Below are 23,053 nucleotides of genomic sequence, written 5' to 3'. Positions count from 1 at the left end.
GAACTGCGTAAAGTATATATCAGCTTACAAAAAAAGTGCAACACGGGTAAAAATATTACATTACTTGAATAAATTAATAGGATACTTCTTTTGTGGCAATTGTATTAATGCAATAACTTATTTTTCTATTTTTAACATTATGGACAGATAAACATCAGGCTTTTAGAGGTAGACATAAAATAAGAAGAAAATGAAGTTAATCATAACAGAAAAAACATGAAAATGTATTTCTGTTATGAAATTCTGTCTTCAGCTTGATTGGTTATTGTTTTTGTATGTACGTCAGATTACGTTTGACCGGCTCCGCCTCTCTTTTTCAGATTTGTTGACTTGGAAACCGTCGAAGCGTTGTTGTTAAAGATGGAGGACAGGACAATCACTGCAGAGTAGATACATGCGCTGACCCTCGGCCAACTCTTCTGCTTCTTATACATACTTTTACGGACTGCTTCTGTGGGGCGAGGTTTGTTTTAATACTCAGACTGTTCGTTGAAGCTCCTAAATATTATCTTACCAAATGTAGTAACCCTGTAAAGTCAGTGAGCTATCAGAAGCATTTAGCAAGCTAGCTGCTAAAGTGGCTAAGGTTAGTGGTTCACACAAACTGTACTTTTTCCTATACTCTGACTTCAGCAAATAAAAACACCATGGGAGACTTAATACGGGTTTATTTTACTAGAGTGCTAAACTATATAATTAAACGCTTGGCTAGCAAAACCTAGCTAACCCAGTAGAGGTTTTGTTGTGCAACTTTAACGTCGTTGTCATGCATTTCTTTTAGAATGAGAGTCTTAAATCCTGGATTATTCTCATTTTGCGCTCGGAAAGAGAAACATCACGCTGTCTGAGAATGCCAGCAGGTACGTTTCCTGCTGTTCCCTCCTCACTCCAATGGTGGAAGGTTCTTTAAATTAAAGTAGCAATGTCGTTTTGTATCGGCTGCTCCCATTTGGGGTCGCCACAGTACATCATCTGCCTGCATCTCTCCTTATCCCTCTGCATTTCCTCCTTCACTACATTCCCGGATCTTTTCTGTAGTCTTTCTCTTTTCCTCCTGTTTGGTAGCTTTATGTTTAACATATTTCCAATCTATCCGCTGTCCCCTCCTCTGGACATGCCCAAACCCCCTCGGTCTTGTTTCGTTAACTTCGGTAGCGTTTCCAAGCTCTTAAACTTGAGCTGTCCCTATGATGTACTCATTTTTAATCCTGTCCATTCTGGTCACTCCCTTAACATTGTTAACATTTTCAACTCCATCACCAGCTCCAGCCCAGATTCCTGTCTTTTTCTTGGTGTCACCATCTCCAAACCATACATCATATTAGGTCTCACTAAAATGTTGCAAAATGTTGTTGGTGTCCTTCTTTCCTCTCATATTTATCTCCACCCACTCCACCATGCCTGCACTCTCTTCTTCACCTCACTTGCCCCCTGTCTGTTGCATTGCTACTCTTACTTCTCTTACTTGGTGTGATGCAGTAGCGTAAAAATGCAGTTACAAGTTTTGCAAAAAGATTTGATCAATCTACAGAAGTGTTATCAACAACGTGTAGTTAATCTTATTTATGTTATAAAGTCTAATCTGCATTGTCACGTAATCTATTTAAAATGTTCCCTTTTATAGGTGAGAGTGAAGACCGGGCAAAAACCCGGGAAAGATTTAATGAAGTCTTCAAGAAGTACACAGAATCTGAGAAGAAAAAGTTGAAAAAGAAAAGCACTGAAACTCCGGAGACTATTGTGGTATGTCATTCTTGTGTTCTATTGATAATTTTACATCAGATGCTCTATATGTTGGCAAAAACATATAGAACTTGCAGGACATGTCTTAAAACTATTTCTGAATAGTTCCGAATCCTTGTGGATTCTGCATTTTATGTAAACAAGGCTGTCATGATGCCCTTCTTCCAAAACAGACAACATGTCGGACATATTTTAATTGCGGAAGTTTTAATAAATAACAAAATAAAAAGACTGTAAGTACTGACACCTCTTTACCTTTTCCTCTTTAGCTTCAGAATCTAAAAAAAAATATCAACCTTGAGAAGGACACAGAAGACAATGAGACCATCCTCCAGAACACATATGACCCAGAAGAGGGCAGCCCTCGCTACACAAAGAATAAAAGAAGGGAGAGAGAAATTTCAGAGAAGGTTAATTTTAACAACAATAGAAACCAAGAGGGGATTAAAACATCAAAATCTAAAAGAAAAAGTAAGAGGGACCTTCCCTCTCCTGCTATGCCCGAGGACATCGGAAGTCACATCCAAGAGGATGCAAATGCATCAAAGTCTGAAATTCCATTGGATCCAAATGATTCTGTAGGTGGAAAGGCCCCAAAGCAGAAAAATAAAAAGGGAAAAAGCAAAGGTGATACAGAGGTTAAAGAAGCAAGCCAGGAGGAGGACACAGAAGATAACCTATTGCATGAATACCAGCAAAAGATAGTAAAGGAGGACCAGAGGACTTCAAGGAGGACAAGGGTCAAAGGAGAAGATGAGAGTGCTGTCTCACAAAGTGTTACGCTTAGTAATGATGTGGGGAAGAAGAAAAAGAAAAAGATGAAATCTGTAGTCACAGATTCAGATGCAGGGTGTGTATAACTATTAGTGTACTATGGAGTTATATTTAGTGATAAAGCAACAGTGTTTGATTTTTTTCTACTTCTTTTTTTTGCCTCCAGGGATCAAGATGAAGATACAGACCTGGATGCTGATGTGGAAAATGAAACAGAATCCAAGGGAAAGAAGAAAAAGAGGAAGAAAAAACATGGTGATTGCACGATAATTCTCAGGATTCACCAAGTTCCAGTTAAAGGTGAAGAAAGGTGTTGATGGTGATGCATTTCATATTTTGTTTTCTCCCCTTGTAGTTGTCAAAGACCAGAGTGAAGCGGAGTCAGAAGCACCTCAGAAACCAGTTTTTGATGACAACCTTGTTCTTGGAGTGTACATTCACAGAACAGACCGCCTCAAGACCGACTTGATGATTTCACACCCCATGGTGAAGATCCACGTTGTTGATGAAGCCACAGGGCAATATGTGAAGAAAGAAGACTGGTGAGACATTTCTGCTATTAAGTTTAGTGGTGTGTTTCAATTTCTGGGCACATTTTTTATTTAGAAATTTTTACCTTAAAATAATTGGACCATGGTTACTTGTTTTTCAGTTAAATTTAGGCACGATCTATAGATATTTGTATTTATAAGCCACTTAACTGTGCCAAAACCTTTGAATTATAACACATTTTGCCTTCAGTTCAAATTTGTTTTTCTTTTTTGTAGTCATCGCCCCGTATCCTCATTTTATGAGCAGGAAAACGTTGACCATGTTCTCCCCATCATGACCCAGCCTTATGACTTCAAGAAGAACAAATCAGTCGTCCCTGAGTGGCAGGAGCAGATCATCTTCAATGAACGTTTTGGCTACTTTGTTCAACAACATGACGAAGGCCCCAAAGTCATACTGTTCTTTGAAGTAAGAGTTATTTCAATAACAGTTAATAAACCATATTTTAACATTTGTGACAGTAATTTCCTTTATTGAAATGTTTTGCAAAGATCCTTGATTTTGTGACTATGGAAGAAGCAAGAGCCAACATTGATGTTGACAAGCATGATCGAGGTTTCCGAAAGATTGCCTGGGCATTTCTGAAGGTAATGTGTTTAATCTGATCATTTAGAAAGAAAAGATCAGTCTGGTTGTATTTTAATCTCCCCTGTTAATATGTATGCCCCTCCATTTTTCAGCTTGTTGGCACAAATGGTGTCTTGAATATTGACAGTAAACTTCGTCTCCAGCTCTTTTGCCCTCCACATCGGGCAAAGAGCCAACCTAAAACAGTTGAGGTGGTTGAATGGTGGAGAAAGTACCCAAGAACCAAATATGCATCTACCCTCTATGTTACAGTAAAAGGCATTAAACTCCCTGAGCATGTAAGTTAGCTGCTACTGTCTAGTTGTTGGAAGGTTAATAAATCTTCATATGTACATGGATGGAGTATGTTGTAGCTGAGCTGGTTATGTTCTTCAGGTGGACCCTAGTATTCGGTCTATGATGGCACTGCAGGAGGAGAGAGGCAGCACCTCCTATAGTGAACTGCAGAATGAGATCACCAAGAGAAGTCTGACACAACCTCTAGACAGCAAACCTCTAACCTTGAGATGGAGCAGGCTGCCTGGTCAGGTTTGTAGAAGGGTTTAAACTGCTCCTATCAATATTACATACAAATATACATGTTCATATTTTTAGCCTGAACATGGGTAAGTAGCAAAGAGTGGCAGTCAAAGAACTAAAGAGAGTTTTACTGTTGCAGATCTGTCGAATTCCTAACAAGCCAATGCTGGCATTTCGTGGTGGTCAGATGGGCTGTTTCACAGTACTCTTTTCTCACGCTGGAACCATACTGGCTGCTGCTTGTGCTGACAAAGATGCGTTCCCTGTTGTAGGTAGGTCACATCTCATCGGTGTAAAAGTCCCCCTTCTAATGCTTTGTTGACTCCAACCAGGTAATTTCTTTGCTGTTTGTATGCCACGAACACCTCTTTGATGACATCTGGATTCTTCCTTGTCTGTGCATATATATTTTTAAAAAATCAGGTAAAAAATAAATAAATAAAATAAAATGCTGTTTTTATTTCAGTGTATGAGATTCCCTCTGGCAAGGTTTTGGCTGCCTTCAATGGTCACCTCAAAATAGTGTATGATCTCTGCTGGTCCAGAGATGACTGCAGCCTTTTGTCTGCCTCCTCTGATGGAACTGTCAGGTAACTTTGTCATTGTACAATGTAAGATTAAATAAAAGTGATTAGAAGTGAATGAGGTTTCACTGTTTCTTGTAGTGACTCAGTTTTTGTATAATCTATTATATTTTAGCTCTAAATAAAGTTACCTAAGTTGTAGTGTGTGTAATATATTGCTTTTTTGAGAAACGGCCTCAACAATACTGGTGATGTTCTGATTTAAAAACTAGCAAACGCATTTTCTTTATATAAAATAGTTTTTGTATTTTTACATTGTTTCCCTCAGGGAGTGGAATGTAGAGAGGCTTCAAGTAACAGCCCAGAAGGTGCTCCCTCATCCATCGTTTGTGTACAGTGCTCGGTACCATCCTACAGCCCAGAACCTGGTGGTAACTGGGGGCTACGACTGCCTGATACGAGTGTGGAGAGTTGATGTCGGTGATGTGAATGGCCAGCTGCTGCAGGAGTTTGAGGGTCACGGCAGTTTCATTAACACAGTTTGCTTTGACTCCGAAGGTACTGTAAGCCCTGTTATGGAAACATGTCCCCGATATGTGTGTGTTTGTGTTGTCAGCTACTGTGAGTTAGGAAAACTTGGAACAAGATAAGAGTAAATGTAGTCTCTTAAAGAATGATGTCTCTTGTATATGTTTTAATGAATCTTGTTATTAATAGCTGTAAATAAAATGGTGGTTAATGTGAACTTTATGTATAGCTCTGTTTTTATAAATCCACTGGCTCCAATTTTTCCCCAAACATTCCTGCCAGTATAACCTTTATGCCAGACTGACTGATTTGCTTTGACTTGCCTTGGACTATTTTTTTCCATTATTAGAGAGAGTAACTGAGATTTAAATTTGTCTTAGACTGTTTACGGTCACTGTCATTTACTTCAAGGCCCAGTTCAGAGAGAAGGAAAGCTGCTCTTTTTAAAGCAAAGAAAAACTCAAAGCCAGCCAACTAATTCTGGTTTTGTGTCTATGAGGAACATGTGTGCCTTTCTGTGAAGGGGTGTTGTGTTTGGTCTTTTATAATGAATGTGAGGCTTGTTCTCTTGTATATCTTATGCCATATCTGATGTTGTTTTCATTGTAAATAGGTCGACGAATGTTTTCTGGAGACAACATGGGCCTCATCATTGTGTGGAAAACCTCAGTAAATGACAGCAGGCAACAGCAGCAGCCATGTCGCCACTGGTGTATAGAGAGGGTACAAGAATTGATACTATTCACTGCACTTTATTTAGCTAATGTTAGTTTATGGTCATTTTAAAATCCCATGTTTTCTTTTGGCAGAAAATTGATGAGAGTCATCTCAGTGGTATCCCCATCAACATGCTGCAGCTCCATCCGAATGGGCGGTGCCTGCTCATACATGCCAAAGACAGTGTGCTGAGGATGATGGATTTGAGAATGTAAGACGAAATTATAATAAAGCAAAGACAAATATTAAAGTATTGTATTATACTCTGCATATAAATGAGGAGTGATTATTATATTATTGTATGTGTGTTTGAATATGTGTTTGGCTTTCCCTCTTTAAGTCTGGCTGTAAAGAAATACACTGGAGCCATTAACTACAGAGAGAGGATTTACAGTACTTTTACACCATGTGGGAACTTCATCTTTTCTGGCAGTGAGGATGGGATGGCGTATGTCTGGAATACTGATACAGGTGAGCATGAAATTTTTATTTTTTCCCGTAACAAAGACACTAGTCGGTTCTTAATGTTTTTGACAGTATTCTGCATAGTTGCTCCAGCCGTTTCTTTTCCCAGGTGATCAAGTTGCAGTATATTCAGAGCTTTGTTACCCCACGGCTCTCCACGGCGTGTCATTTCACCCCTACGAGAACATGGTAGCTTTCTGTGCCTTCGGTCAGAGCCAGCCCGTCCACGTGTACCTGTATGACCGCAAAGGTTTGTGTTTTGTTTGACAAAAGAAGAAGTTAGTCAGTAGTATTGTACAGACTTGCACGGCTTCATATCTGCCTTATTTTTCTCTTATTTTTTCTAGTTTCCCAGATGGAGGTGCACAGTATGAAAGCAGCAAGCAGATCAGCTTCTGAAGATATCAAAACTGTTTTAAACACACCTGACCCTCTAGCTTTGCAGGACACATCTATTTCTGCAGCCATGGATCAGTTTGCCCAAGCAACAAGACTTGCACTGAAAATGCAGTGTGTGAAGGAACAACTGGACTCAGTTCTGGTAAATGCTCATGTTAATTTTTAAATGTAGAGTGAAATAAGTGTGCAGTTAAATTAACTGAAATTCTTTTACATATTTTTTTCAGGAACCACGTCAAAGATCTTCTGCTACTGGATTCATTTATGAGCAAGGTACTCTAAGCAGTTTAGATGAGAAGGACTTTATATAATTAGCTATATTAGATTTGGTATTTTAACCTATTTTTCTGGTTTGCAGATAAATTAAGCAGTACTCACACAGGCCGGAGCTTCACATCAGATGTCGGCACAGTGAGTTTTTATCAGTACTATATCAAAATACACACCTTTATATACTGAAGCATTGCTGAGGTCACAGATGGTGAACAAGCTTTATGAGTCTTTTCTGTCAATATTGATTTTGTTTTCTGTAATCTGCCTCCAATCGCTTTATTGCTCAGTTGCCCTCAATGTGTTGACAAGGGAAACAGCATAGAACCGGGTTTATATACTTTAATTGTAAACTCAGCCATTTTTCCCCTTTGTGTAATATGCCAATCCCGCTCTGTGTTAATTTATGTTTTCATATTTCAAAGAAATGTATGGATTTCTATTTAACCTTGATTTTAAATCTGTGTTCCTGACAGTGAGAATTGTATTAGAGTGTTTACATGAAATACACAAATGTGAATTTTACTTTTATTATAATACAAAACAGAAAATTGCATTAATTGATTTATTGCACCTTAATGCTGTTATGTATTTATTTATTTCTTTTATTTACAGACAGGCTTAAATGCCTCACTCCCACCTCCATCTCTCCTGTCACCACACTCCAGACTGAAGCTCACTGGTGCTCTGGCAGAGCAGCTTATCCCACAGGCTTCTCTGAGCACTCAGCCCCGTAAGTGGCTTTTTTCAGTTAATCACACAGTTATTTGTATTTAACCAGTGGAGCTGTGTAACTGAATTCAAATGATTATGAAGATTATAACTGTGCTACGTACAACTTGGGCCAAGTCTTTTCAGCACTGTGCAGCATGTATGCTATGAACAGAAACACAGATGGACTGCTGGCAATTGTTACCCATCTCTTGAAGTGACTACTGCAAATTGCAGTTACTGCAGTAATGTACAATATTTACCGTGGTAATACATAAAATATTACTGCAGTTTCAATTCTTGATGTTTTTTCTTATACTTTTAGGTGGGTTCAATCCTGTTGGTCATTTTCTAAAAGGTGCTTCGTCTTTTAGACTACAGACGGTAAGATTTTGTAATGTTTCCAATTAATCTTAATGCTGCTGAGATAGGCAAGGACTGCAGTGGTGTCTGCCTGCTTGTTGCTATAAGAATGAAATTATTTCCTTTTTTCCTTGTCAGACTCTTCTTGACCACGTCTCTTCAGGGATCCACGTGGAAACTGATTCTGCACCTGTTCAGCAAGTAGTAAGTATCCAGTGTAATTTAAAGCTCAGCCGCAGCCTTATTTCACACTTATTCAACTGTCCTACCTTTCTGTTCCATTCATAGGTTGTTTCTCTTTATGATTACAAAGCAAATCGCTCTGATGAATTGACCATTCGCCGTGGTGATGTCATCCAAGTACTGTACAAAGACAACGAGAACTGGTGGTTTGGACGCCTTGAAAATGGGCAGCAGGGATATTTTCTTGCTTCTTACGTAGCAGATCAGAGTAGGTGGATTATCTTTTCTTGTGGTAGATATGCTTTTAAAAAATTGTTTATAAAAATGATAAAAACATGTTATTGTTGTAGGGGATTACAATGAAGAGGGGACTCACATGCCTTTGTCTAAAGAGCCTGATGAGAGGTCAACACCTACTAGGGTAAGAGAACAAAAAAATCAGAGTGGCGTCTGACTGGGACGTGTTCATTAATGTATTTTGGCTAAAAGGTGAAGTGGGGGTGGAGTTCACATCTCATTAATTAATCTTTTTATACCCACTGTAGGCCTTTTGTCAAAAAAATTGTCAGCTTGATTTCATGTCAGTTACAAAAAAGAAGAGAAGACTGAAAAATATCAATATATTGCTCTGTGGTTCCTGGTTCTCCTTTTACATACTACAGCTACAACAATATTTTGAACAGCAGTGGTCTTTGTCATTCCACCTTTTGTGCATGAAAATAAGAGATTTGGAACAAAATATCAGTTTCTGTATTTTTCAGTCTTCTGATGCAAATCTAGCTGTAGCTACAACTTCCATGTTCTGCTGTAAGCAGCTATTTTGGCGAAACTATGACAAACCGTGAGTCATTTTAAAGCCTACAGTGGGCAAGTGTCACTTTGATTGCTTTTCATTTCATAAATTCACAAATGTGGTCTGGTTTTATATATGCGTGATTTTCCTGTTCCCATGGGCCATCACTTTTTTCTTTATACTCGTATCTCCAAGGTGTCTGCTGCCATTAGTTCTTCTGGAGAACTTAGGTTTCTTTCCGAGCCGACGCTTTCCGACACGGAACCTGAGATGGCAGTTACTAGGTAAGTGGCTCTCTTTGCTTCACTCCGAACTACTCCTAACTACACAGGCTGATGAAGCTGTATTGTGGTGGAGAGATATTAAGTGCTGATTGTGAAATACGTTTCCCACATAGAAGTAGAAGAAAAAAGAAGGTGAAAAAGCCACGAGTCCCTGCAGCTTCCTCTCAAGCCACGTTTTCAGATGCAGACGCATCAGCGTCGACCAGTAGCACCAGGAGGATAGGCAGATCAGCAGGGCGACCTCTGCCAAAGAGGCCAACAGACAATACAAACAGTGCCTTTGAGCCTGATCCATAAACTCATGGAAACAAACAGCAACCGTATGTCTGCTTTATTCTGATTTTTATTTCAGCTGTGATCTATTTTTCACTTTTTTTTGTTTGTAAATATTTTTTTAGTTTTGAAGAGTCACAGTTTATATTGCACCTAATACAGATTAAATTTGTTAAATATGTTTATAAAAATATTGTAATTGTATAATGCTGATAAACATATTTTTTGTACATTGAATATTTTGAATAACTTATCCATGTAAGAAAACAGATAATACTGTGTAAACGTATGTAATATGTGATATATATATATATATATATATATATATATATATATATATATATATATATATATATATATATATATATATATATTAGGGGTGCAACGATACTCGTATCGATATTGAACCGTTCGATACAGTGCTTTCGGTTCGGTACGCATATGTATCGAACAATACAACATTTGTAATTTATTTTATCAACTTTCCTTCTGACGATGCTGTCTGTGTTGAGCGCTCAGTGAATCTGCGTTCGACTACTCTGCCTAGGCTGCACTGTCGAGCGCAGATCCACTGAGCGCTCAACACAGACAGCATCGTCAGAAGGAAGAGCACAGGGCACCTCCCCCACCCTCATTCAGATGTGGTGTTTGGAATTATTTTGGTTTTCATGTGGCATATGACCCTGAAGGTAAGCGAGTCATGGACTAAAGTAAAACAGTATGTTGGATGTGCCACACAATGCTCAATTACATGGGTGGGAACTAGTGTGTTAGCACAGTTAGCTCGTTAACGTGTTGGCCGTCTAGCCCCATGCACGGGGCGATCGGTGGTAGCTCGTTAACGGAGATTTGCCGTGTTGCGGCGTTAAGGTCATTTCAACGAGATTAACCTGAAAGCACTAGTGGGAACACAACGAATATGACTGCACATTTACGCCGACATCATCCTAGTGCAAAGACAAAAACAACAAGCATGCTACTAACTTTAGCCGAGTCATTTAGACAGCTGTTAGCACATGATTCTCCTTATGCTGCTGAGAATATAGCCCAGAAGAAGCGGATAGTATAGCTTTTATTTTGGAAAGAGACATTTCTCTGTAATAAACTCTCTTTTCCAAAGATGAGTGATTCCTCAATCAGATACAGGGCTTGCAATATCGCTAGCCCGACGTCCCGGAGCTAGCGATTTTTCCAGTCGGGCTATTGTAGGAAGAAAAATATATGTCAATGCTTTTGCATTCTTTCGGAAATGTAGCTGGGTAATTATGTCATTGGCATCGGTGAGCCACTGTCAATATGTGACATATTGAAATCGCGTTTGAATTTGCGCTTGTTTTTTTGCTTTCACTTTGCAATCGTGCGAACTGTGTATAGAGAGCGACAGCACTGATCTGTGAGTGATGATAATTTGTGCACCAATTCCTCTGACATCGTCTTATTAATCGTTAGCTTACTATGCAAACATGACAAGTGAAATCTCCCGCAGCTTAAACATGTGAGAGGTTGATCGCGCAGAGAATCGCTGAGCTTATGTGAGTGAGTGTGTAAAAGCATTTCAGTTCTGCTGAGCCAAATAAGACAGGTCAGGGTGAAGAAGTGACAGCCAAAGAAAAGCTTACCACAAAACGGAGAAGTTATGACAAATGAGACTATAAGGCAAAAAGAAAGTGCAGCTTTATGGTTTCATGGACAAAAGAATTTCTGTGGCTGCAATATGACGAGCTAAATAACCAGGGCTGCACATAAGTGGTCCGCAGGTGCGCATTCGCTGTCAAAATAAAAAACACGTACAAGGGTTAGGGTTAAATTTAAAAACTGTACTTTTGAGTTAAAATATATATTTATAATTTTAATAAATGACAAATTAAGAAGGCATGAACATTTTTTTTGTATCGAAAAAATATCGAACTGTGACACCAAAGTATCGAACCGAACCGAACCGTGAATTTTGTGTATCGTTGCACCCCTAATATATATATATATATATATATATATATTTCTTCACAACATAAACAAATTCCTTTATAGTTTTATTTCCATCTTTATAATAAGCAGTCTTTGCAGTCCCTTACATTGTCACATTTGAATGCTAATGTACAAAAAATTAGTGAAAAAACCTCAATATCAGTGTTAAATAAATCTATAATGCAGGCAGAAAAGAAGGTAAAACATTCAACATTTCTAACTGCAGTGAAATCTGCAATAAATTCCCTGTTTGAAGAATTAGCACAGTATGAAAGGTTCATATTGACCTGTATAACTTGCACTGCTTTACTTTTAAGCCATTGGCCATAAAAACTCATTCTTACTAACCAAACTGTGGGTGGCTGGTGTTATTGTGTGAGTCATTATGGCAGTGTTGGAGAAACTATTACAAGGCAGTTTAAAGTACTTTGGCAGGTGTTTGTGGATACCTGCATGGGATCCTAACTTATTGTTTAAATTTTAATGTGCATGTTGCTCCCCAAATAAATGCTCAAATATATCTGGGAACCCGTTGGGAATGCAGCTGGACCCACTCCATGAATGTATCTAGCTTTTTTCTTAAAATACCTCTCAGGGAATTCCCACTATAGCACATGCCCTAGGACCAGATAAAAATAACTAAAAGACACAACATTAAAACAATATCAGCTTGATAACAAATAATGACTGATAAGATGTTTAAAAAGTTGTGTAACTTGGAGCTGGAACACAGGATCATAGGAGAGGGGTTCTTTCATCTGCTTGTTGGTTGTTTTCTTGGACCCTGAAATGTAAAAGTTAAAAAAAGAGGTACAATTTTTGCTGTTGTTGCAGATGTTAAAAAAAGAAATCTATTTAGAATAAATCACAGATCTTGAGGTTATACATGTATAACCTCTGAGTAGCACAAATGAGTGTCCCACTATGGGAACGCCTCCTGTAGAACCTCATCAGAAGCTCAAATGCCACCTGCCTATGTCAGGAGGGGCCATGGCCTCCATATATAATAGGCTGAAATAGTGTCACATGTCATTCAAAACAAGCCCACCTTTTCATTTTTTATAGAGAGAATGGTCTGGTGAGACACTCATGCTACTTGGAGAACCAGGGTTATATACATAACCTTAAGTTCTTTTTCAAAGCATTTGTTTGGTGAACAAAGAACCTGTACTGAGGACTGAATGCGCTAGGTTAGGCGCTGTCACATCTAGCTTATAAAACCTAACAAATGTGTGAGATGAGGCCCAGCATGGAGTTGCACACACCTCCTGGATAAAACTCCCTTAGAGCCTATAAGGTAGCCAGGCCCCTAGTGGAATGTGCATGGAGGCCAGCTGGTAAAAGTCAGGCAATACTATTGGGGAACATGTACTGATAACCTTTGGGATGAAGATGAGGTCAAGATGGGCTGGAAAGCAGCTAAAAAAATCTCAGCCAGTCAATGTTTCTCTTCCCAGCACAGGGCTGTCAGGAGGGCCACTGGTGGGAAAGTATAGCGGAGGGTTGAAGCCTCTAGTCTGCGTTCAGTGGGTTGCCCCTGGACAGAAAATCTGCTGCAAGGACAGTGGACAGTTTAGCTTAAACCCAACAGCACAGTTATCGACAGACTTCTGTAAGAATTGAGAAGAGTTTTTGAATGACATCTGACACTATGTCAGTCTATTATATGGGGAGGCCCTAGCCCCTCCTGACATGAGCGTCACTTAAAAAGCCTGTAAGAGCTAACGTAATGGCATTTCAGCTTCTGATGAGGTCACATAGAAGGCGTTCCCATAGTGAGAAACGAAATGAATACTATGAAAGAACTTATTATGTTCATTTAAAGTTTAGGCCTACCTTTGTCGTTTTGTCCGTTGACAGAGAGAATACATGAAGATGAGAAATGCCTGAGGACAGAGTGATCATTAACATTGTATTGACATAAAATATCTAAACGCTGCAGCCACTGATACTTACACCCAAAAATGCCAACGCTCCTTGAACTACAGCAGCCCATTCAAAGCTGAGCTGTTGAACAATAATTCCTCCCACAATGGGGCCATAAAACGTCCTTAAAAACGAGCACAAAATTAGAGCAAAAATCACGGCACTAAAAAGCTAAATGCCAGAAAAGAGATAAATTAGGGACTCACCCAGTGCACCACACTGCTTCATATAACCCAGACACCATTCCAAGTGTACTTAGCCCCTCTTCAAATCCTATTTCACTATGAGGAAAAACTAAATTGTAGAATATTTGTTTCATCCAGCCATATTTATGAAAAAAACTCCACAAAAAACAAACTGTAGTTCATGAATGTTGAGCATTATGTGAAGCAACTCACTGTGCACATGAAATGAGCTCAGGGAATATGGGGATTACACTTATTGCCAGAGAAAGCCCAATTAGACCAAGCATGACGACCAGCAACCACAGCTGACTAAATGTAAAAAAAAAAACAAAAAAAGGATACAGAAGTTTGGCTTTTTAAGGCAAAGGGATTAATTCAGTATATGACTTGTCGAGGCAACATGTCCCACTCCCCTTGCAGCGGTGTAGATTTTAAATACCAGGGCTTAACCATCCAAAGTAACCGACCTATGTGTCAATGATAGGAAGACAGACATAATAGTGAAGTTGCCAAGAGCAGAGGCAGTGAAGGTGAATGAATTTAAATACCTGGATTCAACCATCCAAAGCAATGCACAATGAAGAAGAGAGTACAGACAGGAGGGAGTGGTGGAAAGGAGTTTTAGGGGGTGATTTGTGACAGAAGGAGAGCGGTGAGAAGCACTGACCAATACTCAGAACAATGGCAAGTCCAAGGAACTCAGTGACATCTAACAAGGAGAGTTGAAGATTTACACAAGGTGGAAAGGTCTCTTATCAAAATATGTCACCACTTTGCCAAGGTCTGGAAGAAGACCCAAACTGTCACCTTTAGTTGAGAGGAAATTGGTTAGGATGTTCATGAACAGCCCAGGAACCAAGGCTCAAACATGCCATTAACTAGAAACTCCTGAAACACCAGCATCTGCGGTGAAACAAGCTTTAAATCACCTAGAAAGAAGCTCGTGCTCCAAAATCAACGCCTTCAAAATATTGGTCAAATATGCAACTTGAAATATGCCTAAAGCTTGTTGATGGCTGCCAAAAGTGTCTGGTCGAGGTGCCAGTTACTCTGGGACATGTAACCAATATTAAACTTAAACCTGGAAATTGAGACCCTAAAGTAATTAGCACAATATTTAGTGTTATATAATAACATTTAAAGTAGAGTTTATTCCTCACAATGGGCTTTCTTTTTTGCTACCACAGGAGTCGCTCCCTGCTACCCGTGAAAAATATTAAGGGTTTAAGACACTTATTCACAGTGTGACTGTTACCTGGCAGGTGCAATTATTTCCTGGAATTAGACATTGTAAAAATGACGTTAGATATGACTCTTGGCTCAGAGGGGGATAGACATATTTCTTAAAATGTCCATCATTTTAAAATACAGAAGTGTTAGTTTTACCTGAATCCCACACTAACCTCTGGATGTGAAGAAAAGGGGCGGGACCAAGAAGACAGAAGCCAATTGTAGCAGCGATGCCGCCTGTCACCAAGAAAGTGATCCTAGTGGCCTGGTGCACAAGATCAAATTTTATTTAAAAAGAAAAGAAAAAAGATAATTATACACATTTAATGATTTTGATTTCTTGGATACATACAGGATATTTATCTGTGAAATACCCAATCAGCGGTGATGCCAGAATATACACTAAAGGCAAACCAAGCATTATTAGTCCCACGTAGCCATTTGAGAGACCAAACTAAGGATGATGGATAGGAAAAAAAGTTGTTCAAGGAATGCACAAAAACTCTAGGAAACGTAAGCTGACTTTATCATAAAGGATATCATTACCCTGTTAATAGCAAACAGTGACAAAGTGGCATCCAAAAAGCCCACACCTGCACTCAGAGTGAATACCACGTAGCAAACCAGGATTGTTTTCACGTGGGTGAGTAGTCGAAAGAATGAATCCTTCGATGGGACTGCCTCTGAGAGGAGGGAAGCACAAAATTACAGCTCAGTTATAATGTGAGAAAAATGAAAAAACACAAAATGGCAATTTTTAAATAATAAACCCAAACAATACACCTAAATCTCAAGTGTTACATACCAATGGACGGCAGGACGTAAATGTTGAAAGGAACCATAATCAACAGCAAGCATCCAAGACTTAAAAAAGGGACATTGTATCCAAATGTCTGGTAGAGCCACCCTCCCAGTGGTGGTCCCAGGATAAGGCCGAGTCCTGCAAAAATCTCCAAAATACCCTAAAACAGTAGTGACCCAGATTACTATACTGTGGGAATTTCTTACATCATAGCCAAGAGCCAGTTGTTTTCTGAGAGATACATAACAACTTAAACCTATAGTTTCTGTTTTCTCGTGATTCTAATGTCTAAACAGCATGCCAGTCTGACAAGTTTGTCCACCCTCACCAAAACAGTTGCCACATTGTTTGGGAATATTTGTGCTGTGATGGCGAAAGCAGACATTGTAGCAGCGCCAAAGCCGACAGCATCAAGCGACCTCACAACAAAGCACAGACTGATGAATATAGGTCCTGCAGGAGCCCGATCAAGAAATCTGCAAAGAAGACAAGAGCCAGCCAAGATTAAAGGAAATGCAGATGAAATAAAGAAGCTCAGAGGAACTGCGTGTGATCTGAAACAAAGGTGATTGTGCCATGGTCTCTGGGCCTTGGCCCCAGAGGGGTTCTTTCTCGTTTTGTATTATGGGTTATGTTTGGATTAGGGTTCTGTATTCATGGAATCTAGCTTTCTATTCACATTGTGATTTCTTTGTTTTTATGTGTCCTGTTTATGTCCTGACGCTTCATATAAGTTCCTTTTTTATATACCTTCAGTTCTCCAAGTTCATTCATCTCCTTTTGATTCTGTTCCTCCAGTCTTGTCTTTCTTGTCTTATTCTTTCTGTGTTGTCGTATCATCTTTCCCCATGAACTTTGTTATATTTTCTGTCATGGTTTATCTTGAACCTTTTGTGTCCTTATGAGTGGGCAACATTAAAGCTATATTTTGAGTTTACGCCTTACTTCCCAAGTTTTGTATTTGTTTCCACAATCTGCCTGCTACACAGCTGTTTTAATTTTGTTTATTTAGCACAAAACATTATTTTTTACATGAATAAATTCATTGTTAGTTTGGTATTTTCAGGAAATTTGTGGGAGTGTGGTGGGGGTGTTGTTTGTTTTTCGGCTACTGAAGAGGGATAGAGCAGCAGATTCAGGAGGCAGTGCCAGGGGAGGATGGCTGACAGCTGGTAACCACTGTTTAATCATGCCTCCCCTATTTAAGCAGCACGCTGTGTGGAGAGTCGGAGAGCAGAAGCAGCAGCAGCAACTCGCTGAGTCATGCTGAAAAGCGAACTCCAAAAGCACACTGAAAAGGTGTGTGTAAAACAAATAAAGTGACAGAACGTCAGCATGATCCTTGGAGTTGTTGGGTCCTTTTGTCACAATGAGATTCTGGATTTTTTCCAATTTTATCATTATCATAGTTAACACGAAACACAGATCACTTACCCAAATATAATAGTGCAGCACGATGATACAAAAAGTCCTGCAATAAGCATGAACTTTGCACCAATCTGGACAATCTGATACACAAAGAATGGGTCAGTTGCACTGTTACAGACTCTTTGGTTACACCTGTGCTCCAAATTGCCATGCATATGGCATGAAGTTAAAGTGTATACTTACATATTTTCCCAATATCAATGAACTAATTAAATTGGAGACAGCATAACACCCAAATATGAGACCAACTACAGTCTGACTGGCTCCTTTCTTCACTGCCTAAATATTAAAACAGGACAACAGATAAAGTTAGGGGATCTATATAACAACAACAAAAACAGCAAGGATAATATAATGTCTTTTTAACTAGCCAGCTTGTTGTGCCACTCTTTTCCAACATTTGCATTTCTAGCTCATGACAGACCTTAAGTTGAACGGCTGATTACAAAAGAGCCAGTCTTCACTGGCCTTCAGGGAGGATGTCTGTTGGTAGCGCATGACTACTCATTCATTCCCTTCAGAAGACATTACTGAGTTCTTAAGGTGAACAATAGTCTAACCTGTGAACTGTACAACTACATGGGAGCACAAATACATTTTAGTAGAAGGAGATGCTTGTTCCCAGTTTCCTCTGGCTAGAAAAGATTTGTTTGCAGATATATGACTTGCATGTATGAGAGAACGTGTTTTATTTCTTCAGTCAAAAGCTGCATTCATAAGCTAAGTTTTTTAAAGTTTTTATTATCTTGAACCTTTAACCTCTTGTGCTGTAACATGTGATTTGTACCCTATGATGCTGGCTTCCTTGAGCTTACCTCGGTGGGAAAAAATGGGCCCAATATTGAGTAGCAAATCATAGAGCCAAAGTTGACAGATGCCACTGATATTAAGGTGAGAATCTCTTTTCTTGTGAACCTGTGAGGAGGATCTGTTGATTCAGCTGTGGTGTTGTTATCTGTGTTGTTATCTGAAGAGAAAACGGGAAGAGAAACATGAATAATGAGATTAGGCCACGCTGAGTTGAAAGAATATAAAGTTTGCGGTTAAACTTTTGACAGAGATAAGGAAAAAAGTCAAAAGGTCAGCTATGTTGAGCTGAGTATCTGCCAACACTTCTCAGTTTATTTTACACAGTAATTTAATTTCCACAGGGTACAAAGGTCACAAACCTCTCGTCGGAGGATCGGCATGTTGATCCATTTTCAATATTCAGGGGTCTGTATCCAGTGGCTGAGAAATACAGACGGTGACAGAACAACTGAAAGAGCAGAGGATAAATCCTGACAAGTAAATATTTTTGACAGCCTCCTCCGCTAGGTGAAAACAATCATGAGTATGGACTACCCAACACTTCCAGACTAACCCTCTTCTTCTTCTAAGTAATAACTAAGTTAGTCCCATCCCATTACTGCCCTCTGCAGTCTGGCAGATTAAAGTAAACCAGATATATGTAGAAATATGTAGTCTTTCTATGTTGACTTTAGCATGAGCAAATAATTCAATAATCTATTAAATTATTGCCATTTTGAATTATTATGCAAGTTACTTAAGTGTTGTTATATTTATTTTACAGACAGGATTAAATGCCTCACTCCCACCTCCATCTCTCCTGTCACCACTCTCCCGACTGAAGCTCACTGGTGCTCTGGCTGAGCAGCTTATCCCACAGGCTTCTCTGAGCACTCAGCCCCGTAAGTGGCTTTTTTCAGTTAATCACAGTTATTTGTATTTAACCAGTGAATGGCTTCAATGGAGCTGTGTAACTGACAGTGTTGGTCAAGTTACTTGAAAAAAGTAATCAGTAACTAATTACTGATTACTTCCCCAAAAAAGTAATCCCGTTACTTTGCTGATTACTTATAATTACTTAGTTACTTTTTAAAAACACGATTTACAATCTGAATAGGTGATAAAGCGATAGATCTTTCAGCCCAATTCTACTTTTTCTACAATCCATCATACAAAATGTAATCAAATGGAAAAGTCTCTTTTTAAAACTTGTTTTATTAGTTTTAATCTTTTAACTTTATGCATCAAGCAAAAATGTAATTATATGCAACATTCTCTGACTGGAAGAAATTTGTTTTAAACCTATTTAAACCTATTTTCTGCACATTCCAGCACATAAAATATATATTTTTTGTGTGTTTACACTCAGTCTTTCAAATAAATGCTAGTAAAACACAGCAGAAAATAAATAAAGTCAAAGACTAGCGGTCCTTTTGCTCTATTTTCACCTGTAAAGCAGGAGTGGCGTAGGCGTAGGTTTACCCTGGTGCAGGTGTGCCGCAGCGGTCAGTGGAAGAATCCGCGAGTTTCTCTGTGAATTTCCCGTTACGTTGTAGCGCACTTGGTGCTTGCTTGGAAGTTTAGGGGGTTTTTTCGCTGTAAAAAGAAGTTTTCTTCCCACGCACAGCGGACACTAATGTTTTTGTCACTTTTTATGGAATCAAACTTAAAGTAAGGTCAGTACTTCCAAGCTTTAAACGCTACACGCTCATACTCTCTCCTGCAGTCCATCCATTGTTGATCTGCACACAGCTGTTGTCACGAACGTCGCACTTGCTTACGTCACTGTCATGAGACATTCTCGCAAAAAATCACGGTTTTAGTAATGTAGTAACGCAGCGTTCCTGCGGGAAGTAACGGTAATCTAATTACCGTTTTTGCAATGGTAATGCCTTACTTTACGCGTCACTTGAAAAGTAATCGGATTACAGTAACGCTTTACAAGTAACGCGTTACTGCCCATCTCTGTTTATTAGCATACCCTCTTAAACAGAAAGACAGTATGAACCATATCCCAGGCATACGACAATCAGATGGGGTTATTTTAACTTCTTTTAGACATATAAATGATGGATTCAGGGCCTTTTACAATAATCTTTATTCTACACAAGGGAGTTTAGATGAACAGAAATTCGAAGCATTCTTTACTGATTTAAACCTGCCACAGCTTTCTACTACTGACCAGCAGATTATAGATGCTCCAATTACAGTGGAGGAGATTACCCGTGCAATTAACAGTATGCCACTTAATAAAGCTCCAGGATTAGATGGGTTACCATTGGATTTCTATAGAGCATTTGAGGATATGTTAAGTCCCCTGTTGCTCGATGTTTATAATGAGGCGTTCAAAGTAGGCTCATTACCTCAGTCAATGCACTCTGGACTTATAACATTTATTCTTAAAACTGGGAAAGACCCTTTAGACCCAAGTGGTTACCGCGCCATATCTTTGCTGAATTCTGACCAAAAAATCTTGGCAAAGGTCTTAGCGGGTCGATTAAAAGTAGTAATGGTGAAAATAATTCATGCAGACCAATCTGGTTTTGTTCCAAACCGCTATGGTTCAGATAATATTAGGCGGTTGGTTAATTTGCAAAATTATGTATATGATTCAGTATATCCAACAGTGGCCCTATCGCTGGATGCTGCAAAAGCTTTTGATTGTGTTGAGTGGGATTATCTGTTTAAGACATTATAAAAGTTTGGTTTTGGTGACAATTTTATTAGGTGGATAAAGATATTATATGATTCGCCTTCAACGCGAGTATTGACGAATGGGCTCATATCAGACCTATTCCTTTTACAGAGATCTACAAGACAGGGTTGTCCCCTTAGCCCCGGTCTTTTTGTAATTGCTATAGAGCCTTTGGCACAAAAACTGAGAAATAATGTAAATATATTTGAAATTTCGATGGGTAATAGTCAACATAAGCCTCTATTATATGCAGATGATATGTTGTTACTTATGACCCAGCCTGGGAAGTCAATTCCAGCCCTATTAGAATGTATAGAAAGCTTTACGCTGCTTTCAGGGTATCGCGTCAACTGGGATAAATCAGAGGCAATGCCTATGTCAGGACACTGCCCCCATACTTTATTTAAACAGTGGGAATTTCGGTGGTCCGTGAATGGTTTGACGTATTTGGGGATAGCTCACCACATCGTTTAAGTATTAAGAAACTTCAAGCGAGTGCAAAACAAGGAGGTTTTTCATTGCCTAATTTCCAATGGTATTATTGGGTGATGAACGTGAAACAACTTAGAGCTTGGTTACCTACTGCACCAGTTAAACCCATCTGGTCCCATATAGAGACGGAAGTTAATGGCGGTATTTCTCCTTGGAGGGAGCTGTTTGATACCAGTCATAAAACTACCCATCCTATAATTGCAAAGATACTGTGGTTTAAATTACATAGGGCAGGTCGCTGGGACTTTATTAAATCACCTTCGGCAACCTTATGGAGTAATAAAATAATTTTAATTGGAGGGACATCGGTTGACTGGTTACAGTGCCGTAAAGCAGGCATCCTTAATGTATCAGATTTATTTGACTGTGGGACTAAATGTTTTTTAAGCTTTGATAAAATTGTGGAGTTATATAAGTTGCAGCGTAATCAATTCTGAAGATATGTCCAAATACATAGTTCGTTATCAAAGTGGCTGGGAACCCCCTTGAGTTGTCCTGTGAGCAGCCCTGTGGAAGTCCTGCTCTCAAGATCACCCTTGGGTAAAGGCATTACCTCTAAGATTTATCACTTATTGCAAGAACGGTCAGCTGACCCTCTCCTTAAAGTTAAGGGCTACTGGGCCCAGGGCATGGCATTGGACATATCTTCAGTTGAATGGGATTCATGTTTTCAAAATATTAATACTATGTATAAAGAAACAGGCAGTAGATTGATTCAATTTAAGATAATCCATAGGTGGCATCGAACACCGCAACAATTGTATAAATGGAACCTGGCCTCTACGGACGAATGTTGGAGATGTGATGGTCAAAATGCTTTGATTTTACATATCTTATGGAGCTGTTCGGCACTTCGGGATTGGTGGGAAAATATAATGGAGGTAATTTTCAGTGTTTTAAAAAGGAGATTTGTTATCTCACCAAAACAGTCCATACTTGGTATAACCACAGAAATTTCTGATGTAGATTTTTCCAGTTATACAAAAAGATGGATTATTTTGGCTCTTACTACGGCCAAATGGGTCCTGCTAAGACATTGGCGGAAAAAGAACCCCCCCTCCCTATGAAGAGTGGCTAAAGACAATGGCTAAGTTGGCGTCTTACGAAAAAGTGACTTATGGTTTATTAGACAAATTGCATCAATATGATTGTATTTGGTCCCCCTTTACAAGCTGGCTTTCTGTAACTTGAAGAACAGAGCAGTAATGACAGAGTGGTGGTGTGGGAATTGGTGTGCGAAGAAAGAATAGGATAACTTCCCTTTGTTTTGTTTTGTTTTTTGTTGTTGTTTTGTTTTTGTTTGTTTGTTTTTAAACTATTTATTTATGTAGTTATCCTTAAGCTCTGTTATTGAAGTTTAAAATGAAATAAATAAAAATTGTTGATGATAAAAAAAAGTTTAAACTTCAAAGCTCATGCATACATGCACATCCAGTGCTCAGTGTCTAATTGTGTGTTTGTTTGTCTTTTTGCAGTAGCGTAGTGAAACATTTGGGCGGTGGATAAATAATGGAAAATAAAATTCAGACTACAGACGGCTTCAGGTGAGTACACGTGGTGCACAAGGACCAAAGTTCACCTTCTCAACCTGGACAAAATGAATTATTTTACACTGATACTGTAAACTTTTGTTTGTGTGTTAGGTTTCCATATATCGGAAACAGCTGCTGCATCTGTAATTCTGTCCATCCTGAGGAGAGTCCACACTCTACATCAGATCCTTGGCTCACCTATAATGATGCACAGGTGCTGCACACAACTGGATCTGCAGCTTGTGAGGAACAGCAGCACTCAGCCTACATCCTGTTTTACAAGATTAACGTAAGAAGACACAGCATCTCATCCTGAAGTGAGA

At 39.1% G+C, this 23,053-nt stretch overlaps 2 protein-coding genes across 8 annotated transcripts; one reads left to right on the top strand and one right to left on the bottom strand.

The window, feature by feature from the left end:
• The first annotated feature begins 325 nt into the window (after window positions 1-325).
• Window positions 326-23,018, top strand: ahi1 (Abelson helper integration site 1). Of its 4 annotated transcripts, none has more exons than XM_026151807.1 (27): window positions 326-463; window positions 782-860; window positions 1,625-1,743; window positions 2,013-2,593; window positions 2,684-2,772; window positions 2,873-3,059; window positions 3,285-3,477; window positions 3,561-3,656; window positions 3,750-3,935; window positions 4,033-4,185; window positions 4,316-4,448; window positions 4,643-4,766; window positions 5,029-5,258; window positions 5,842-5,951; window positions 6,038-6,156; window positions 6,286-6,416; window positions 6,520-6,660; window positions 6,758-6,951; window positions 7,037-7,082; window positions 7,168-7,220; window positions 7,695-7,812; window positions 8,116-8,174; window positions 8,292-8,357; window positions 8,442-8,604; window positions 8,687-8,757; window positions 9,325-9,413; window positions 9,530-9,767. In XM_026151807.1, the coding sequence occupies exons 2-27, from the start codon at window positions 851-853 to the stop codon at window positions 9,708-9,710; spliced, it is 3,642 nt and encodes a 1,213-aa protein (XP_026007592.1). In that variant the 5' UTR covers window positions 326-463; window positions 782-850; the 3' UTR covers window positions 9,711-9,767. The 4 variants fall into 4 exon arrangements, 3 of the variants coding, with proteins under 3 accessions (XP_026007592.1, XP_026007590.1, XP_026007591.1); XM_026151805.1 differs by having other exon boundaries at window positions 9,527-9,767; XM_026151806.1 differs by lacking the exon at window positions 326-463 and adding an exon at window positions 480-586 and having other exon boundaries at window positions 9,527-9,767.
• On the bottom strand, window positions 11,704-18,611 carry slc18b1 (solute carrier family 18 member B1). 4 transcript variants are annotated; one of them, XM_026151808.1, is made up of 14 exons: window positions 18,392-18,611; window positions 18,038-18,189; window positions 17,406-17,501; window positions 17,229-17,302; window positions 16,123-16,270; window positions 15,798-15,954; window positions 15,539-15,675; window positions 15,345-15,446; window positions 15,166-15,257; window positions 13,976-14,071; window positions 13,784-13,858; window positions 13,608-13,701; window positions 13,488-13,537; window positions 11,704-12,435 (listed from the first exon to the last, which is right to left on the bottom strand). In XM_026151808.1, exons 1-14 carry the CDS (start codon window positions 18,420-18,422, stop codon window positions 12,387-12,389), a joined length of 1,353 nt encoding a protein of 450 aa, XP_026007593.1. In that variant the 5' UTR covers window positions 18,423-18,611; the 3' UTR covers window positions 11,704-12,386. The 4 variants fall into 4 exon arrangements, with proteins under 4 accessions (XP_026007593.1, XP_026007594.1, XP_026007596.1 ...); XM_026151809.1 differs by lacking the exon at window positions 13,784-13,858; XM_026151811.1 differs by lacking the exons at window positions 11,704-12,435; window positions 13,488-13,537; window positions 13,784-13,858 and adding an exon at window positions 15,018-15,037 and having other exon boundaries at window positions 13,645-13,701; window positions 15,149-15,257.
• Window positions 23,019-23,053: the final 35 nt, after the last annotated feature.

Source organism: Astatotilapia calliptera, chromosome 19 (genome assembly GCF_900246225.1).
Source record: "Astatotilapia calliptera chromosome 19, fAstCal1.2, whole genome shotgun sequence".
Lineage (NCBI taxonomy): Eukaryota > Metazoa > Chordata > Actinopteri > Cichliformes > Cichlidae > Astatotilapia > Astatotilapia calliptera.
Note: the sequence above shows the minus strand (reverse complement) of the source record. Positions and strands in the feature narration are given on the sequence as shown.